General features: G+C 39.6%; 1 protein-coding gene across 12 annotated transcripts in view; it reads left to right on the top strand.

Moving 5' to 3' along the window:
• SIK3 (SIK family kinase 3) overlaps positions 1-13658 on the top strand; it is a 257920-nt gene that overhangs the window by 142330 nt on the left and 101932 nt on the right. For 8 of the 12 annotated variants that reach the window (XM_074015269.1, XM_015435751.3, XM_005579736.3 and 5 more), the window contains one exon: positions 353-416. The exons of 3 other annotated variants lie outside the window; for them this stretch is intronic. In XM_074015269.1, the coding sequence (XP_073871370.1) occupies positions 353-416 (64 nt within the window). Of the gene's footprint in view, positions 1-352; positions 417-4522; positions 4643-13658 lie in introns of those variants that run through there. One more of the 12 variants, XM_065529008.2, reaches the window with a different exon arrangement.

The following is a 13658-nucleotide window of genomic DNA, read 5'->3' as shown; positions in this document are numbered from 1 at the left end:
TTTTGTGCTTCAAATGGTTGATGTTGAATCTGAACTTTAAGTTTTGGTTCTTGACAACTTCTTTGCCTCTCAGTTTTATGGAATTTAAGAGATTGCAGAGACCTCATGGAACATCAAAAGGACTATCTCTCTCAAGCAATGAATGTTTCCTACTTTTAAGAACTTGGAGGAATATCTAATTTTCCCTTTCTTCTTAATAACATTTATATTTGTTTCCCCCAAAATTTTAAATTTTCTTTAATCTGTAGTGGTTATTAATATTTCAAATGAGAAAAGAGGAGTCATTAGTTTCTCTTCCTATATCAGCCTGTCATTTGTGTCACTGTCTGTCACTTTCCTGCCTTTGCACCAGGTTATGGAGACAGAACGGATGATTTATCTGGTGACAGAATATGCTAGTGGAGGGGAAATATTTGGTAAGTACACTTATTGCATTCTTTAAACAGCTGTTGAGCACACTCTAATAGCTGGTCAGTGCCTTTGTCACTTGATGCTGTTCTTCAGTCCTGTCATTTTCTATCAACCAAGTCATTTTGTTTCGATTAATCTGGTAAAATCCCTTCAACACATTTGTTTCCTTAGCAAAGGTGTTTTGTTTATTTCAGTCAGGCACTGACAGTTGAGATTAAAGATCTCCAAAAACAAGCATCCTTTCTGAACGTGGGACTTAGGGTCTTTCCAGTTTGCAGGTTCTCACTGAGGTTACCAAGTGCGACAGAACTCACAGAAGTATGTCGGTCTCTGTTGTGTGAGAAAGAGCCACTGAAAGCAAACAGTCTCACCCCAGCGCGTTCCTTAAACTTTGTTTAAATATAAGGTGTAACTATATTATTTACTATGTGTTCACCATTCCCCTCAATGATTCTTGTAATTTTGGGGGTTCTGCCTCTCACACTTAGCTTCAGCACAACGTGAGAAATAAGCAAGAAACTTTGTTACTGACAAATCTGATTTTTAAGGTGGTAAAAACTGATTAAAAGTTTTTTTTATAACAGTGATAAATGGAGCCAAGTAGAGTTAAAGGGTAAACTTCCAAAGCGAAATTGATGTGTCTTTTTTTTTTTCTTTTGGCAACTACAGAAAAAAGTTTCTTTATATACCTTATTTGTCTAATTTCCTTATTTTTTAAAAAATTTATCAGTATGAGCACTTACTAATTTAAAATTTGTTTTTTAATTTTTATTTTAAACATTTGCTCCCTCCTGCATGCTGAAAAAATGTATTTAAAAGCATAGAATCACTTTTAAAATGGAATCTTCTTATTAATGACTACTCAGTTGTGGCGGCATGGATATGTGTGTGTGTGTGTGTGTGTGTGTGTGTTTTAAAGTTTCTCTAGCGATCTAGCATGTTTTTGTATCAGAGTATCTTTAGGATAAGTGCTAGTCCTTTTTAAAAGAGGTATCATTATTTCTTAATTTTATATTTAATTGGCTAGTTAATGTTAAAGCTAATGGTGATAGAATGAAATTTATACTCAATATAGTATAGGAGGGGATACTTTATTTTAAAGAAATGAAAGCATTACAAGATTGGAAGGATAACATTGTTTGTCAAGAAGGTATAGTAGGCTTTCAGTATGTGTGATAATTATATGCCAGTCATGTGCCTTGGAGATGCTGACTCAATTAAGACACTGGTTTTCCTTTCTGTGGAGAAATCTGGTGGAAAACAGACAGGGAAATCAACATATTACTTTGAAGATGAGAATGGAAACTATAAACTCTGTATAGTAGAGAACAGTAGTGCAGATGGCAGTTTGGTTAACTTTTGGAGATCAGGGAAGGCTATGCCCTGGAGGGAGGGCATGGTTATATGGAAATTTATGAAACAGAAAATGAAAGCACAAGAGAGAATATTTGGAGAGAGAGAACTAGCAGTCATGTTATTGGGAGACTATACTGTGGTCTGACATTCCAGGCACGTTATGATAAACCTGCCTTAATTAAGATCACAAATGTACACAAAGGCAAATAGAAAACTTTCAGTATCTAGATAATGTTTTTTCTTTGGACAAGGTGTCGCTCTGTTGCCCAGGCTGGAATACAGTGGTGCAATCCTAGCTCACTGCTGCCTGGGCTCAAGCGATCCTCCTGCCTCAGCCATCTGAGTAACTGATACTATAGGTGTGCACTACCACACCTGGCTAATTTTTAAATTTTTAGTAGAGACGGGGAGGGGGTGGGGGTCTCACTATATTGCTCAGCCTGGAAGATACCTATTTACAAGTTTTATTCTATAAAAAGTCAAACATCTTCCAAATCCTTGAGCTGCCTGTTAGGCATTTTAACTCATAGAAAGATATTTATTGGTGGAGAACCAATGGTAATTTGGGGAGAAAAAAGATCATGTCTGTCACTGGCGTCCGTGTGAAGAGACCACCAAACAGGCTTTGTGTGAGTAACAAGGCTGTTTATTTCACCTGAGTGCAGGTGGACTGAGTCCGAAAAGAGAGTCAGCCAAGGGAGATAGGGGTGGGGCTGTTTTATAGGATTTGGGTAGGTAAAGGAAAATTACAGTCAAAGGGGATTGTTCTCTGGTGGGCTGGGGTGGGGGTCACAAGGTGCTCAGTGGGGGAGCTTCTGAGCCAGGATGAGCCAGGAAAAGGAATTTCACAAGGTAATGCCATCAGTTAAGGCAGGAACCGGCCATCTGGATGTGTACATGCAGGTCATAGGGGATATGATGGTTTAGCTTTGGCTCAGAAGCCTGACAATGTCATCTTAATGTTTGTAATAAAAAAGACTCAAACACAGGGCACATCAATCTACCTTACTCTTTAAGAAAGTAGATTTTATGTATGTATGTACGTATGTATGTATGTATGTACGTATGTATGTATGTATGTATTTTTTTTTGAGCTGGGGTCTTGCTCTGTTCAGGTGAAGTGCAGTAATGGGATCACAGCTCAGTGCACCCCCAGCTTCCTGGGCTCAAGTGATCCTCCTGCTTTAGCCTCCCGAGTAGCTGGTACTATAGGTATACACCACCATGCCAGGCTAAATTTTAAATTTTTATAGCGATTAGGTTTCATTATGTTGCCCAGGCTGGTTTTGAACTCCTGGGCTCTAGCAATTCTCCTGCCTTGGCCTCCCAAAGTGTTGGGATTATAGGCATGAGCCACTGCACCCAGCAGGAAGCAGTATTAGAGAGATAAGTTTCTTGGTCATGGACTTCCTGTGAATGTACCTTAAGGGATGAACAAACAGAATACCACTTCTGATAATATTACTTTAAAAACAAAATATTTTAGGTTGGTGCAAAAGTAGTTGTGGCTTTTGTTATTGAAAGTAATGGCAAAACCCACAATTACTTTTGCACTAATCTATAATTAGGTATTATATTGTATAATATATAACAATAGAATTTGAAATGTTATTGATACTATTAAGTAATATTATTATAAAAGATCCAGATGAGGAAGAAAATAGTGTATTACCTAAAGAAATTATTGAGCCCGCACAGGGATAGAACTGTCTCATGAGCTCTGATTTTTAAAAGTGTCTGTGTAAAAAAGATGAAAGGGGCTTATTCAAGAAAACCTGGGCTTTTGATGTATTTAGACCTAGGTTTGAATCAGATCTCTGTCACCTATATTTGCACTTTTACTTAGAGCAAATTACTAGATGATTCTGGTACGCAGTTTCTAGGTCTGTAAAAGGTAAGATCTAGAATATTTGTGTTATAGTTTCGCACATACAGAGCTCTAGCACAGGGCTTCCTTACGCCTTCATGTGAGAGAATGAATGGGAGATCAACTTCTGGTATAAAGGTGTGAGGAGCTCTGCTTTCTTGCCTTGCTTGCTGAAACAAGTGAAAACTATTAAAGAAAACAAAACCCAGTCATTTAAAGTCTCAGGAAATCATCCTAAGGGTAAAACAGAAAATGAAGGAACATTATTCAAGAGCATCTGTGCAAATTCAGTAAGAAACAAAGTCTGGTCAGCAGTGTGGAAGTTCCTGTCCAGACTACTGCAGCCAAGAACACAGGGCTTCCTCCTGTCAAAAGACAAAATTACAAGTTTAGTTTGATGATCCCAGTTGGCTTTATTTGCAATTCTACAATTGGGCAACATTTCATTTCATAGAATAAGTGTTTCAGTAAGCTGAGCAGAGGAGTTTGGCTTATAGACAGAAGGGGTTAAGAAGTCTGAACAGTGTATTGCTTACTTTTAAACAGAATAATAGAAAATTAACTAATTACTTAACATCAGGTTACTTCAGGCTACGTTTTTTTTTAAGGATTAAAGCAGAAGAACTTCATCATTGTGCCAATTAAAGATTTTAGACTGGGCTGTTTGGGAAATTGGCTGTTACCTCTTTCTCCTGATTTCTCAGGTCAGATAACAACCTAGTTTTCGGTTTGGAACTTTAGCATGAGTGACTCCATTTTGATGTTAAGTTTGGTCTGTTGGTGCCTAGTGCAGAAGTTTATTAGAAAACAGTGGTCTCCTGTAATTTTTATTTGTCGCTTCTCCTTAATTCTCTCCAGCATCTGAATAGCAGCTTTCTTCCCAGGAGGATCTGGACATCAGCATTTCTCATTCTGCCCCCAGCTGCCTATTGCTGAGTCCTGGAGAAGTGCAGTTAAGAGATGGGGGCCTCTTCTTCTACTCAGCCCCCACTTGTGGAACTTGATCAGGTATGCCGAGAATACTAGGACCCAGATCACTTTTGCCCTGGGTCTTAAGACAGTGGTTTCAAGCTGCTAGGAGAGGCAAGCTGAGAGGACCCCAGGCTGCTGTCCTCCCCCTCGCTCTCCATCCACTAAACTGTCAGTTCCTAGAGTGGGAGTGTGTCACTCAGAAGTTTACTATTGTCCCCAACCCCAGCTCCAGAGCCCTAACTCTGAGATTTTACCTGCGGAGAAAAACAAACCGTAAAACAGCTCCTAATTTCTTCCCAAAGGAACTGACTTCATTTGAAACAGGGAGTGAAGAAGTTCAAACCTGATTGTACTCTCAAGAAGAGTAGAGGGAAAAGAAAAAAGAAAAAGAAAGAGGTTGTGGAGGTTGTGGTAAAGGGCATTTGAGAAGAGATTCATGAAACAGGCCAAATGGTAGGTTTGCTAGTTTGCAGGAGAGAACCAATGAATTAATTTAGAAAGACCTTTTCTGGGGTTAGAATAAAAATAAATCACTGGCTGGGTGCACATCTGTAATTCTAGCTACTCAGGCAGGAGGATGGCTTGAGCCTAGGAGTTGGAGGCCAGCATAGGCAACACAGGGAGACCCTGTCTTAAATAAAAACAAAAATAAAACAAAAAAACACTGATGGCAAAAAATACTTCTTCAAAGGAACCAGAATTTGATTGTATTGTTTGTAGACCAATTTGTGCCCCAGGGCATTGTTCAAAACAAAAGGGCAATCAGCCAGCAATTAGTGGAGTTTAACAGCTGGATATGGTCAGTAAACGGGAGGGAGAAAGTCCTAGCAAAAACACTGTGATCCCAAAGTAACTAACTGTAGGCCTACCGAAGCTGCCTGTTCCAGAGGAAACACATTAGAGGCTGAACACTGTAAATATAGAGAAATAAACTTCACTAGAAGAATCCAGCCTTTAGCTGGGCATGGTGGCATGCACCTGTAGTCATAGCTCCTTAGGTTATTGATATGAGATCTTTGAAACTATGGGCATTTTACAGCTATAAATTTCCCTCTAAGCATGCTTTGACTGCATATCATGAGTTTTAGTATGCTGTATTTTCATTTTCATTCATTTGAAAGTATTTTCTGAATTCGCTTTTGATATTTTATTTATTTCATTATTTATTTAGAAGTGTGGTGTTTAATTTTCAGTATTTGTGAATTTCCCAAATGTTTCCTACTCTTGATTTCCAGTTTCATTCCATTATAGTTGGTGGTTTTTCTGTTCTCTGTTTCATAATTTCTGCTATAATCTTTGTTATTTCCTTCTTTCTGCTTGCTTCAGTTTTAGTTTGTTCTTCCTCTTCTAGTGTCTTGAAGCAAGCAAAAAGAAGGAAATAAAGATTATAGCAGAAATTATGAAATAGAGAATAGAGAAACAATAGAGGATATCAGTGAAACCAAAAGATGGTTCTTTGAAAAAATCGACAACATTGATAGATCTTTAGATTGATGAGAGAGAGAGAGAAGAAAAAAAGAGAAGACTGAAATGACTAAAATCAGAAGTGAAAGAAAGGAACATTACTACAGTCCCTTAAGAAATAAAAATGGGCTGGGCATGGTGACTCACACCTATAATCCCAACACTTTGGTAAGCTGAGGTGGGAGGATTGCTTGAGTGCAGGAGTTCAGTACCAGCATGGACAACATAGTGAGACCTTATTTCTAGTAAACATAAAAAATTAGCCGGGTGTGGTAGCATGAGCCTGTGGTCCTAGCTACTTAGGAGGCTGAGGCAGGAGGATCACTTGAGCCCAGGAGATCAAGGCTGCAGGGAGCCATGATTGTGCCAGTACATACCAGCCTGGACAACAGAGCAAGACCCTGTCTTAAAAAAAAAAAAAAATGATTATAAAGGAATATTATGAACAACTGTATATCAACAAATCAGCTGGGCTTGGTGGCTCATGACTGTAATCCTAGCACTTTGGGAGGCCGAGGTGGGTGGATTGCTTGTCCTCAGGAGTTCAAGACCAGCCTGGGCAACATGGTGAAACACCGTCTCTTACAAAAAAAATAGAAAAATTAGGCACTCATGGTGGTGCACACCTGTAGTCCCAGCTACTCGAGAGGCTGAAGTGGGAGGATCACCTGAGCTTGGGAGGTGGAGGTTGCAGTGAGCTGTGATTGCACCACTGCACTCCAGCCTGGGCAACAGAGTGAGACCCTGCCTCAAAAAAAAAAAAAAGTCAGATAACTTAGATGAAATGGACAAATTCCTAGAAAGATACCAACTGTTGAAACAACTGACTTAAGAAGAAATAGACAGTCTGAATAGACTGATATCAAAGTAAAGGGATTGAAGTAGTTATCAAAAAAACTACTCACAAAGAAAATCCCAGGCCCAGGTGGAATCACTGCAGAATTCTACCAAACATTTTAAGAACAATTAATAGCAATTCTTTACAATGTCTTCTAGAAAACAGAAGAGGGAACACTTTCCATCCATTTTATGTGGCCAGTATTACTCTGATACCAATACCAGAAGACAGTACAAAAAAATTATAGACAATATGGCATGGGTGCAAAAATCCTCAACAAAATAGTTACCACCTGAACCCAGCAACATATAGGAAGAATTATACATTGTGGCCCTGTGGGATATCCCAGGAACAATAAAGATTCCTGGGATTGGCCAGGCGCGGTGGCTCACACCTGTAATCCCAGCACTTTGGGAGGCCGAGGCGGTTGGATCACCTGAGATCAGGAGTTCGAGACCAGCCTGACCAACATGGTGAAACCCCATCTCTACTGAAAGTACAAAAAATTAGCTGGACATAGTGGTGGACACCTGTAATCCCAGCTACTTGGGAGACCGAGGCAGGGGAGTTGCTTGAACCTGGGAGGTAGAGGTTGCAGTGAGCCAAGATCACACCACTACACTCCATCCTGGGCAACAAGAACAAAACTCCGTCTGAAAAACAAAACAAAACCAAAAAACAAGGTTCCTGGGATAGATACTAATAGAATACAAAAGAAACATGACATCTCAATAAGATGCCAAAAAATTGACAAAATCCAACATTCTGGCTGGGTGCAGTGGCTCACACCTGTAATCCCAGTACGTTGGGAGGCCAAGGCGGGTGGATCACCTGAGGGCAGGAGTTTGAGACCAGCCTGGCCAACATGGTGAAACCCCGTCTCTATTGAAAATACAAAAATTAGCCAGGTGTGGTGGTGCACACCTGTAATCCTAGCTACTCTGGAAGTTGAGGCATGAGAATCGCCTGAACCCAGGAGGCAGAGGTTGCAGTGAGCCAAGATCGTGCTACTAACCACTCCAGCCTGGGTGACAGAGTGAGACTTTGTCTCAAAAAAAAAAAATCCAACATTCTTTCATACACACACACACACACACACACACACGTGTACTATCCGCCCCCCCTGCCTCCCGGGCATAAGTAAATTGCATCCAACACTCTTTCATGATAAAAACAGCCATCAACCTAGAAATAGAAGATAATTTCATCAACCGCATGAAGGACCTCTATGAAAAACCCACAGCTAACATAATACTTAATGGTGAAAGACTGAATGTTTTCCCACTCAGAGTAGAAACAAAAGGTTTAATCTCTTGCCACTTCTATCCAAACATTGTACTGGAGGTTCTAGCCACAACTGTTAGGCAAGGAAAAGATTTTAAAGGCATCTAGATTAGCAAGGAAGAAGTAAAACCATCTCTATTCAGAGATGACATGATATTATATATAGAAAATCCTGAAGAATCTACTGAAAAACTATTAGTACTGATAAGTGAGTTCTGCAGATTTGTAGGGTAGAAGATTAGTATACAGAGATCAGTTGTATTTCTATACCCTTGCAATGTAAAATACTATCCAGAAAAGAAGGAAACAATTCAATTTACAATAGTGTCAATAAGAATAAAATTCTTAGGAATAAATTTAACAAAAGAAGTACAGAACTTATACTCTGGAAAGTATTAATAAGTGTAAAAACAACATTGAAAGAAACTTAAGATCTAAATGATTGGAAAAACATTCCATGTACATGGATTATAAGAGTTAACATTGTCAAGACGGCAATATTGATTTCCACATTCAGCGCAATCTCCATCAGAATTTAAGCTGACTTTTTTGTAGAGATTGACAACCTGATTCTAAAATTTATATGGCATTGCAAGGGACACAACATAGCCAAAACAGTCTTGAAAAAGATTGGGGTGATTCAGCCATAAGAAACTGAAAGAGACAAAGAACAGATTCTCCTCTAGGGTTTCTTTTTTCAAGACGGAGTTTCTCTCTTGTTGCCCAGGCTGGAGTGCAATGGTGCGATCTCAGTTCACTGCAACTTCCGCCTCCTGGGTTCAAGTGATTCTCCTGCCTAAACCTCCTGAGTAGCTGGGATTACAGGCATGTGCCACCATGCCTAGCTAATTTTTGTATTATTAGTAGAGACGGGGTTTTACCACGTTGTCCAGGATGGTCTCAAACTCCTGACCTCAGGTGATCCGTCCATCTAGGCCTCCCAAAGTGCTGGGGTTACAGGCGTGAGCCACTGTGCCCGGCCTCCTCTAGGGTTTCTAAATAGAGCACGGTTCTGCTTTTGGATGTCTTGCTTCCAGAACTGTGAGTGAATAAATTCCACGTGTTTTAAGCTACCCGATTTGTGGTAATTTGTTATGGCACCCCTACCAAACTGATACATATGACGACAGGATATTGGCACAATTTCCGGCCATCTCCCCACAAAACCCTAACCATTTATAAAGGGGAAAAGCACTTATATGATGGAGGATCTGACCACCCTCAATGAGATCAAGTGACCTATATGAACATCACATATGGTATGAAGGATTCAAAGAAGTAATGCAAGAACTGCATCTTGGAATACTTGCAGGAATTAACTAGGGAGAGCAAGGTATTTCAGACATGCTATAGCTTGTTTAACATATTTGGAGATTAGAGACAGCATGGCATATTCCATATTCCTTAAGAGGTTTAGTAGGGTTAAATACAAGGTGTATGTGAGAAAATGGCAAAAAATGAGTCTGGTAATTCAGGGAAGGGTCAATAGTGAAGAACTTTATGTGACTTATTCGACTTGGCCAAACCCCCCTTTATACCCTCTTACTGTACTATAGCCTTTTTTTTTTTTTTTTTTTTTTTTTGAGAGGGAGTCTCGGTCTGTCGCCCAGGCTGGAGTGCAGTGACCAGATCTCAGCCCACTGCAAGCTCCGCCTCCCGGGTTTGCACCATTCTCCTGCCTCAGCCTCCCGAGTAGCTGGGACTACAGGCGCCCGCCACCTCGCCCCACTAGTTTTTTGTATTTTTAGTAGAGACAGGGTTTCACCATGTTAGCCAGGATGGTCTCGATCTCCTGACCTCGTGATCTGCCCGTTTCGGCCTCCCAAAGTGCTGGGATTACAGGCTTGAGCCACCGCGCCAGGCCACTATAGCCTTTCTTAATAGTATTTATATCAGTTACGGTTTTACATTTAATTTTGTAATTATTTAATGGTATTTCTGTCCCACTAGACATTAAACTTCACAAGTTTAGGGACCATGTCTGTTTTGCCCACTGTTGTATCCCCATGTCTATTTTTGTTCTCTAGTTCTTACTTTTGGACTGAAGTACTTGCTGCTGGAAAAGATCAGTAATTGTTTATTGAATGAATGAATGAGTGAGTGAGTGAGTGAGTGAATGAGGAACTGAGTTTTACCCTGAATTATTACCATACATTCTGGAGGAAGGATTGGGCTGGGGCATACCAAGACCTGTTAGGAAACTGCGCAGCAAACCATTTGAGAATTAAACAGATTAATCAGCAGAGGATGAGTGGCTACCTGGCTTGGACACTTAGCTATGTAGACATGGGGTTGACTTCAGGGAAGCCAGGCTAAAAAATAAAAAGAAGAATTTAAACAACAGTTTAGCAGAGAAATCAACAGTGGTACACCATGGGAAGCTAGATTCTAAAATTATTTGCTGGAAGGTTACTGAAAAACAGAAAAAAAAAACCTCATTAATGACAACAGTAATCTGCAGGGGGTAAATCATAGTGCAGAATCGGTTTAATATGTGATGTATTATATCAGTTTTCTAAAAAAATTATGGTATGTTAAAGAAAAATACCCGGCTGGGCGCGGTGGCTCACGCCTGTAATCCCAACAATTTGGGAGACAGAGGTGGGAGGATCACGGGGTCAGGAGATCGAGACCATCGTGGCTAACATGGTGAAACCCCGTCTCTACTAAAAAATACAAAAAAAAATTAGCCAGGCGTGGTGGCGGCGCCTGTGGTCCCAGCTACTTGGGAGGCTGAGGCAGGAGAATGGCGTGAATCCAGGAGGTGGAGCTTCCAGTAAGCCGAGATTGCGCCATTGCCCTCCAGCCTGGGCGAGAGCGAGACTCCGTCTCAAAAAAAGAAAAAAAAAGAAAAATACCCAGGGACATGTAAACCCTAATCAGGATGAAAAGCAGTCAATAGAAACTGTCTCTGAGTGGCCAAGATGTTAAATTTAGTGAAAACGTCATAGTAGTAATAAATATGTTGAACAGTTAAAGGAGATCATGTCTAAATAACTAAATGAAAATATGGTGACAATGATTTCACAAATAGATAAGGTATAATAGGAACTATAAAAAAAGAACAAAATAGAAAATCTAGAGTTGAAAAGTAAATGAGAAATTCACTAGATGAGTTCAACAGAAGATTTGAAATGGCGGAAGATACAACCAATAAAGTTGAAGAAATATTTTTTTAGAAAATTCAATCTGGCTCATGCCTATAACCCTAGCACTTTGGGAGGTTGAGGGCGGGAGGATCAGTTGAGCCTAGGAGTTTGAGAGCAGCCCTGACAGTATAGCAAGACCCTGTCTCTACAAAAAAAAAAAAAAAAAATAGCCTGAGATGGTGGTGCATGCCTGTAGTCCCAGCTACTCGGGAAGCTGAGATGGGAGCATCTCTTGAGCCCAGGAGTTTGGGGCTACTGTGAGCTATGATCATGTGACTGTTCTCCAGCCTGGGCAACAGAGTGAGACCCTGTCTCAAAAAAAAAAAAAAAAAACGTAATTAATTCAATCTGAAGAACAGAGAGAAAACCATTGAAGAAAAATAATTAGAGCCTTGGGAGATCTGTGGGACAAGATCAAACGTACCAACATATTTGCAATAGAAAGCCCAGAAGAAGAGGAGATAGAGAAAGGGAAAGAACAAATGCTTGAAGATGTAATGACCAAGAACTTCCAATGTGTATCGTAAAACATTAATCTTCAGTTTCAAGAAGCTCCATGTACCTCAAGTGGGACAAACACAAAGAGATCCACATCTAGATCTAAAACACAAATCTTTGTCGAAATGTTAAAAGCCAGAGACAAAGAATCTTGCAAGCAGCAGGAGAAAATATACTTCATCACATGCAGGGTAACAACAATATGATTTTCAGCTGACTTCTCATCAGAGGGAAAAAAGGCTGGAAGACAGCGAGTGGATTGATACATTTAAAGTGCTGAAATAAAAACAAAAAATCCTGTGAAATCAAAAATTCTATATGGATGAAGGCAAAATAAATATGTTCAGAAATAAGCAAATACTGAGATAATTTATTGTTAGCAGATCTATGCGGGACATATGAAAGAGGTGCTCAGGCTGAAAGCAAAGGATAACATATGGTAATTGCTATCCACAGGGGTAAGTAAAGAAAACAGAAATGGCGAATATGTAGGGAAAAGTAAAAGACTATGTAAATACATATATTTTTCTTATCTTAATTTCTTTAAATGATATAAAATTGCTTAAAGAGGTAATCACAACACTTTATATTTGGATTTCTTTTTTTTTCTTTTTTTGAGATGGAATTTCTCTCTCGTTACCCAGGCTGGAGTGCAATGGCGCAATCTCTGCTGTCACCTACAAGTTCAGGAAATTCCCAAAACCAGTTAAGTTTGAAAATAGCTAGAAGGATTCACAAAATTCACTGAAAGCTAATATACTCCCAGTTTATTACAGGTAAAGGGTACAGATTAAAATCAGCCAGGGAAGGAAGTGCAGAGTCCAGGAGAAGTACCAAATGCAGAACTTTTGTTGTCCTTTCCATGTGGATAACAGGATGTGTTACACTCCTGGTATGGATGTGTTACATTGTGTACAGAGCAGTACCCATCAGAGAAGCCCAGCTGACCCTCTGTGTTCAGTGTTTTTATTTTACATAAGCCTGATTGATTGATTGACTGCTCACTTGATTGATCTGTGTGTCTTGGTCAACTGATGCTCATGACCCAAAGCCCACACATCAAGTCACGCTGTTGTGTAGCTAACAATGTATATCCAGCCTCTACCCTGAGACTATATGGGTGTGGCAAATCCCAGCCTAAATCATGTTGTTAGACTCTCTGGCACGACCCAAGGCTCCCAGACAAACAGAGACACTCCTAGCAGACATAACATTCCAAGAACCCAGAGATTGCTTCCCAGAAGCCAACGGAAGGCCAGGCCTTCTCTTTGGGCAAGGCCAAGTTCTTCACTCTGCAGAGTCTAAAACGTTTTTCTATTAAACACAACTCTTATTTTGATAAAACTACATTACACCTTGGCTATAGACAACTTAGGATTTTAGTTGTGATATGCTTATAAAGTATAAAATACACAGTGGATTTTGAAGACTTAGTATGAAAAAAAGAAGGTACCCTATCTCATTGCTATTATTTTTATTGATTACATTCTGAAATGATCTTTTGATGTATTGGTTTAAAGTGAGGTATTGATTTTCAAAATGAGTGCTTTTTTTTTAACTTTTAAATGTGATTACAAGAAAATCTTATATAAATGGCACACATTGTATTTTATTTGATAGTGCTAATTTAGAAGGTTATGATAAGAGAGGGGGAAGTTTAGAATTTCATAGGCAAAATAACGTCAAGCAAAGACAATTTCAAGATGTGGCCATAGGAGTAGTTGCTATACATTGCTAGAGTTCTAGGTCACTGGAGAGAAAGAACGCTAAAAGAATCATGAAGCAAACTGTCAAATAAGCTATCCTCATTGATGTTCGC

This window comes from Macaca fascicularis, chromosome 14 (genome assembly GCF_037993035.2).
Source record: "Macaca fascicularis isolate 582-1 chromosome 14, T2T-MFA8v1.1".
NCBI lineage: Eukaryota > Metazoa > Chordata > Mammalia > Primates > Cercopithecidae > Macaca > Macaca fascicularis.
Note: the sequence above shows the minus strand (reverse complement) of the source record. Positions and strands in the feature narration are given on the sequence as shown.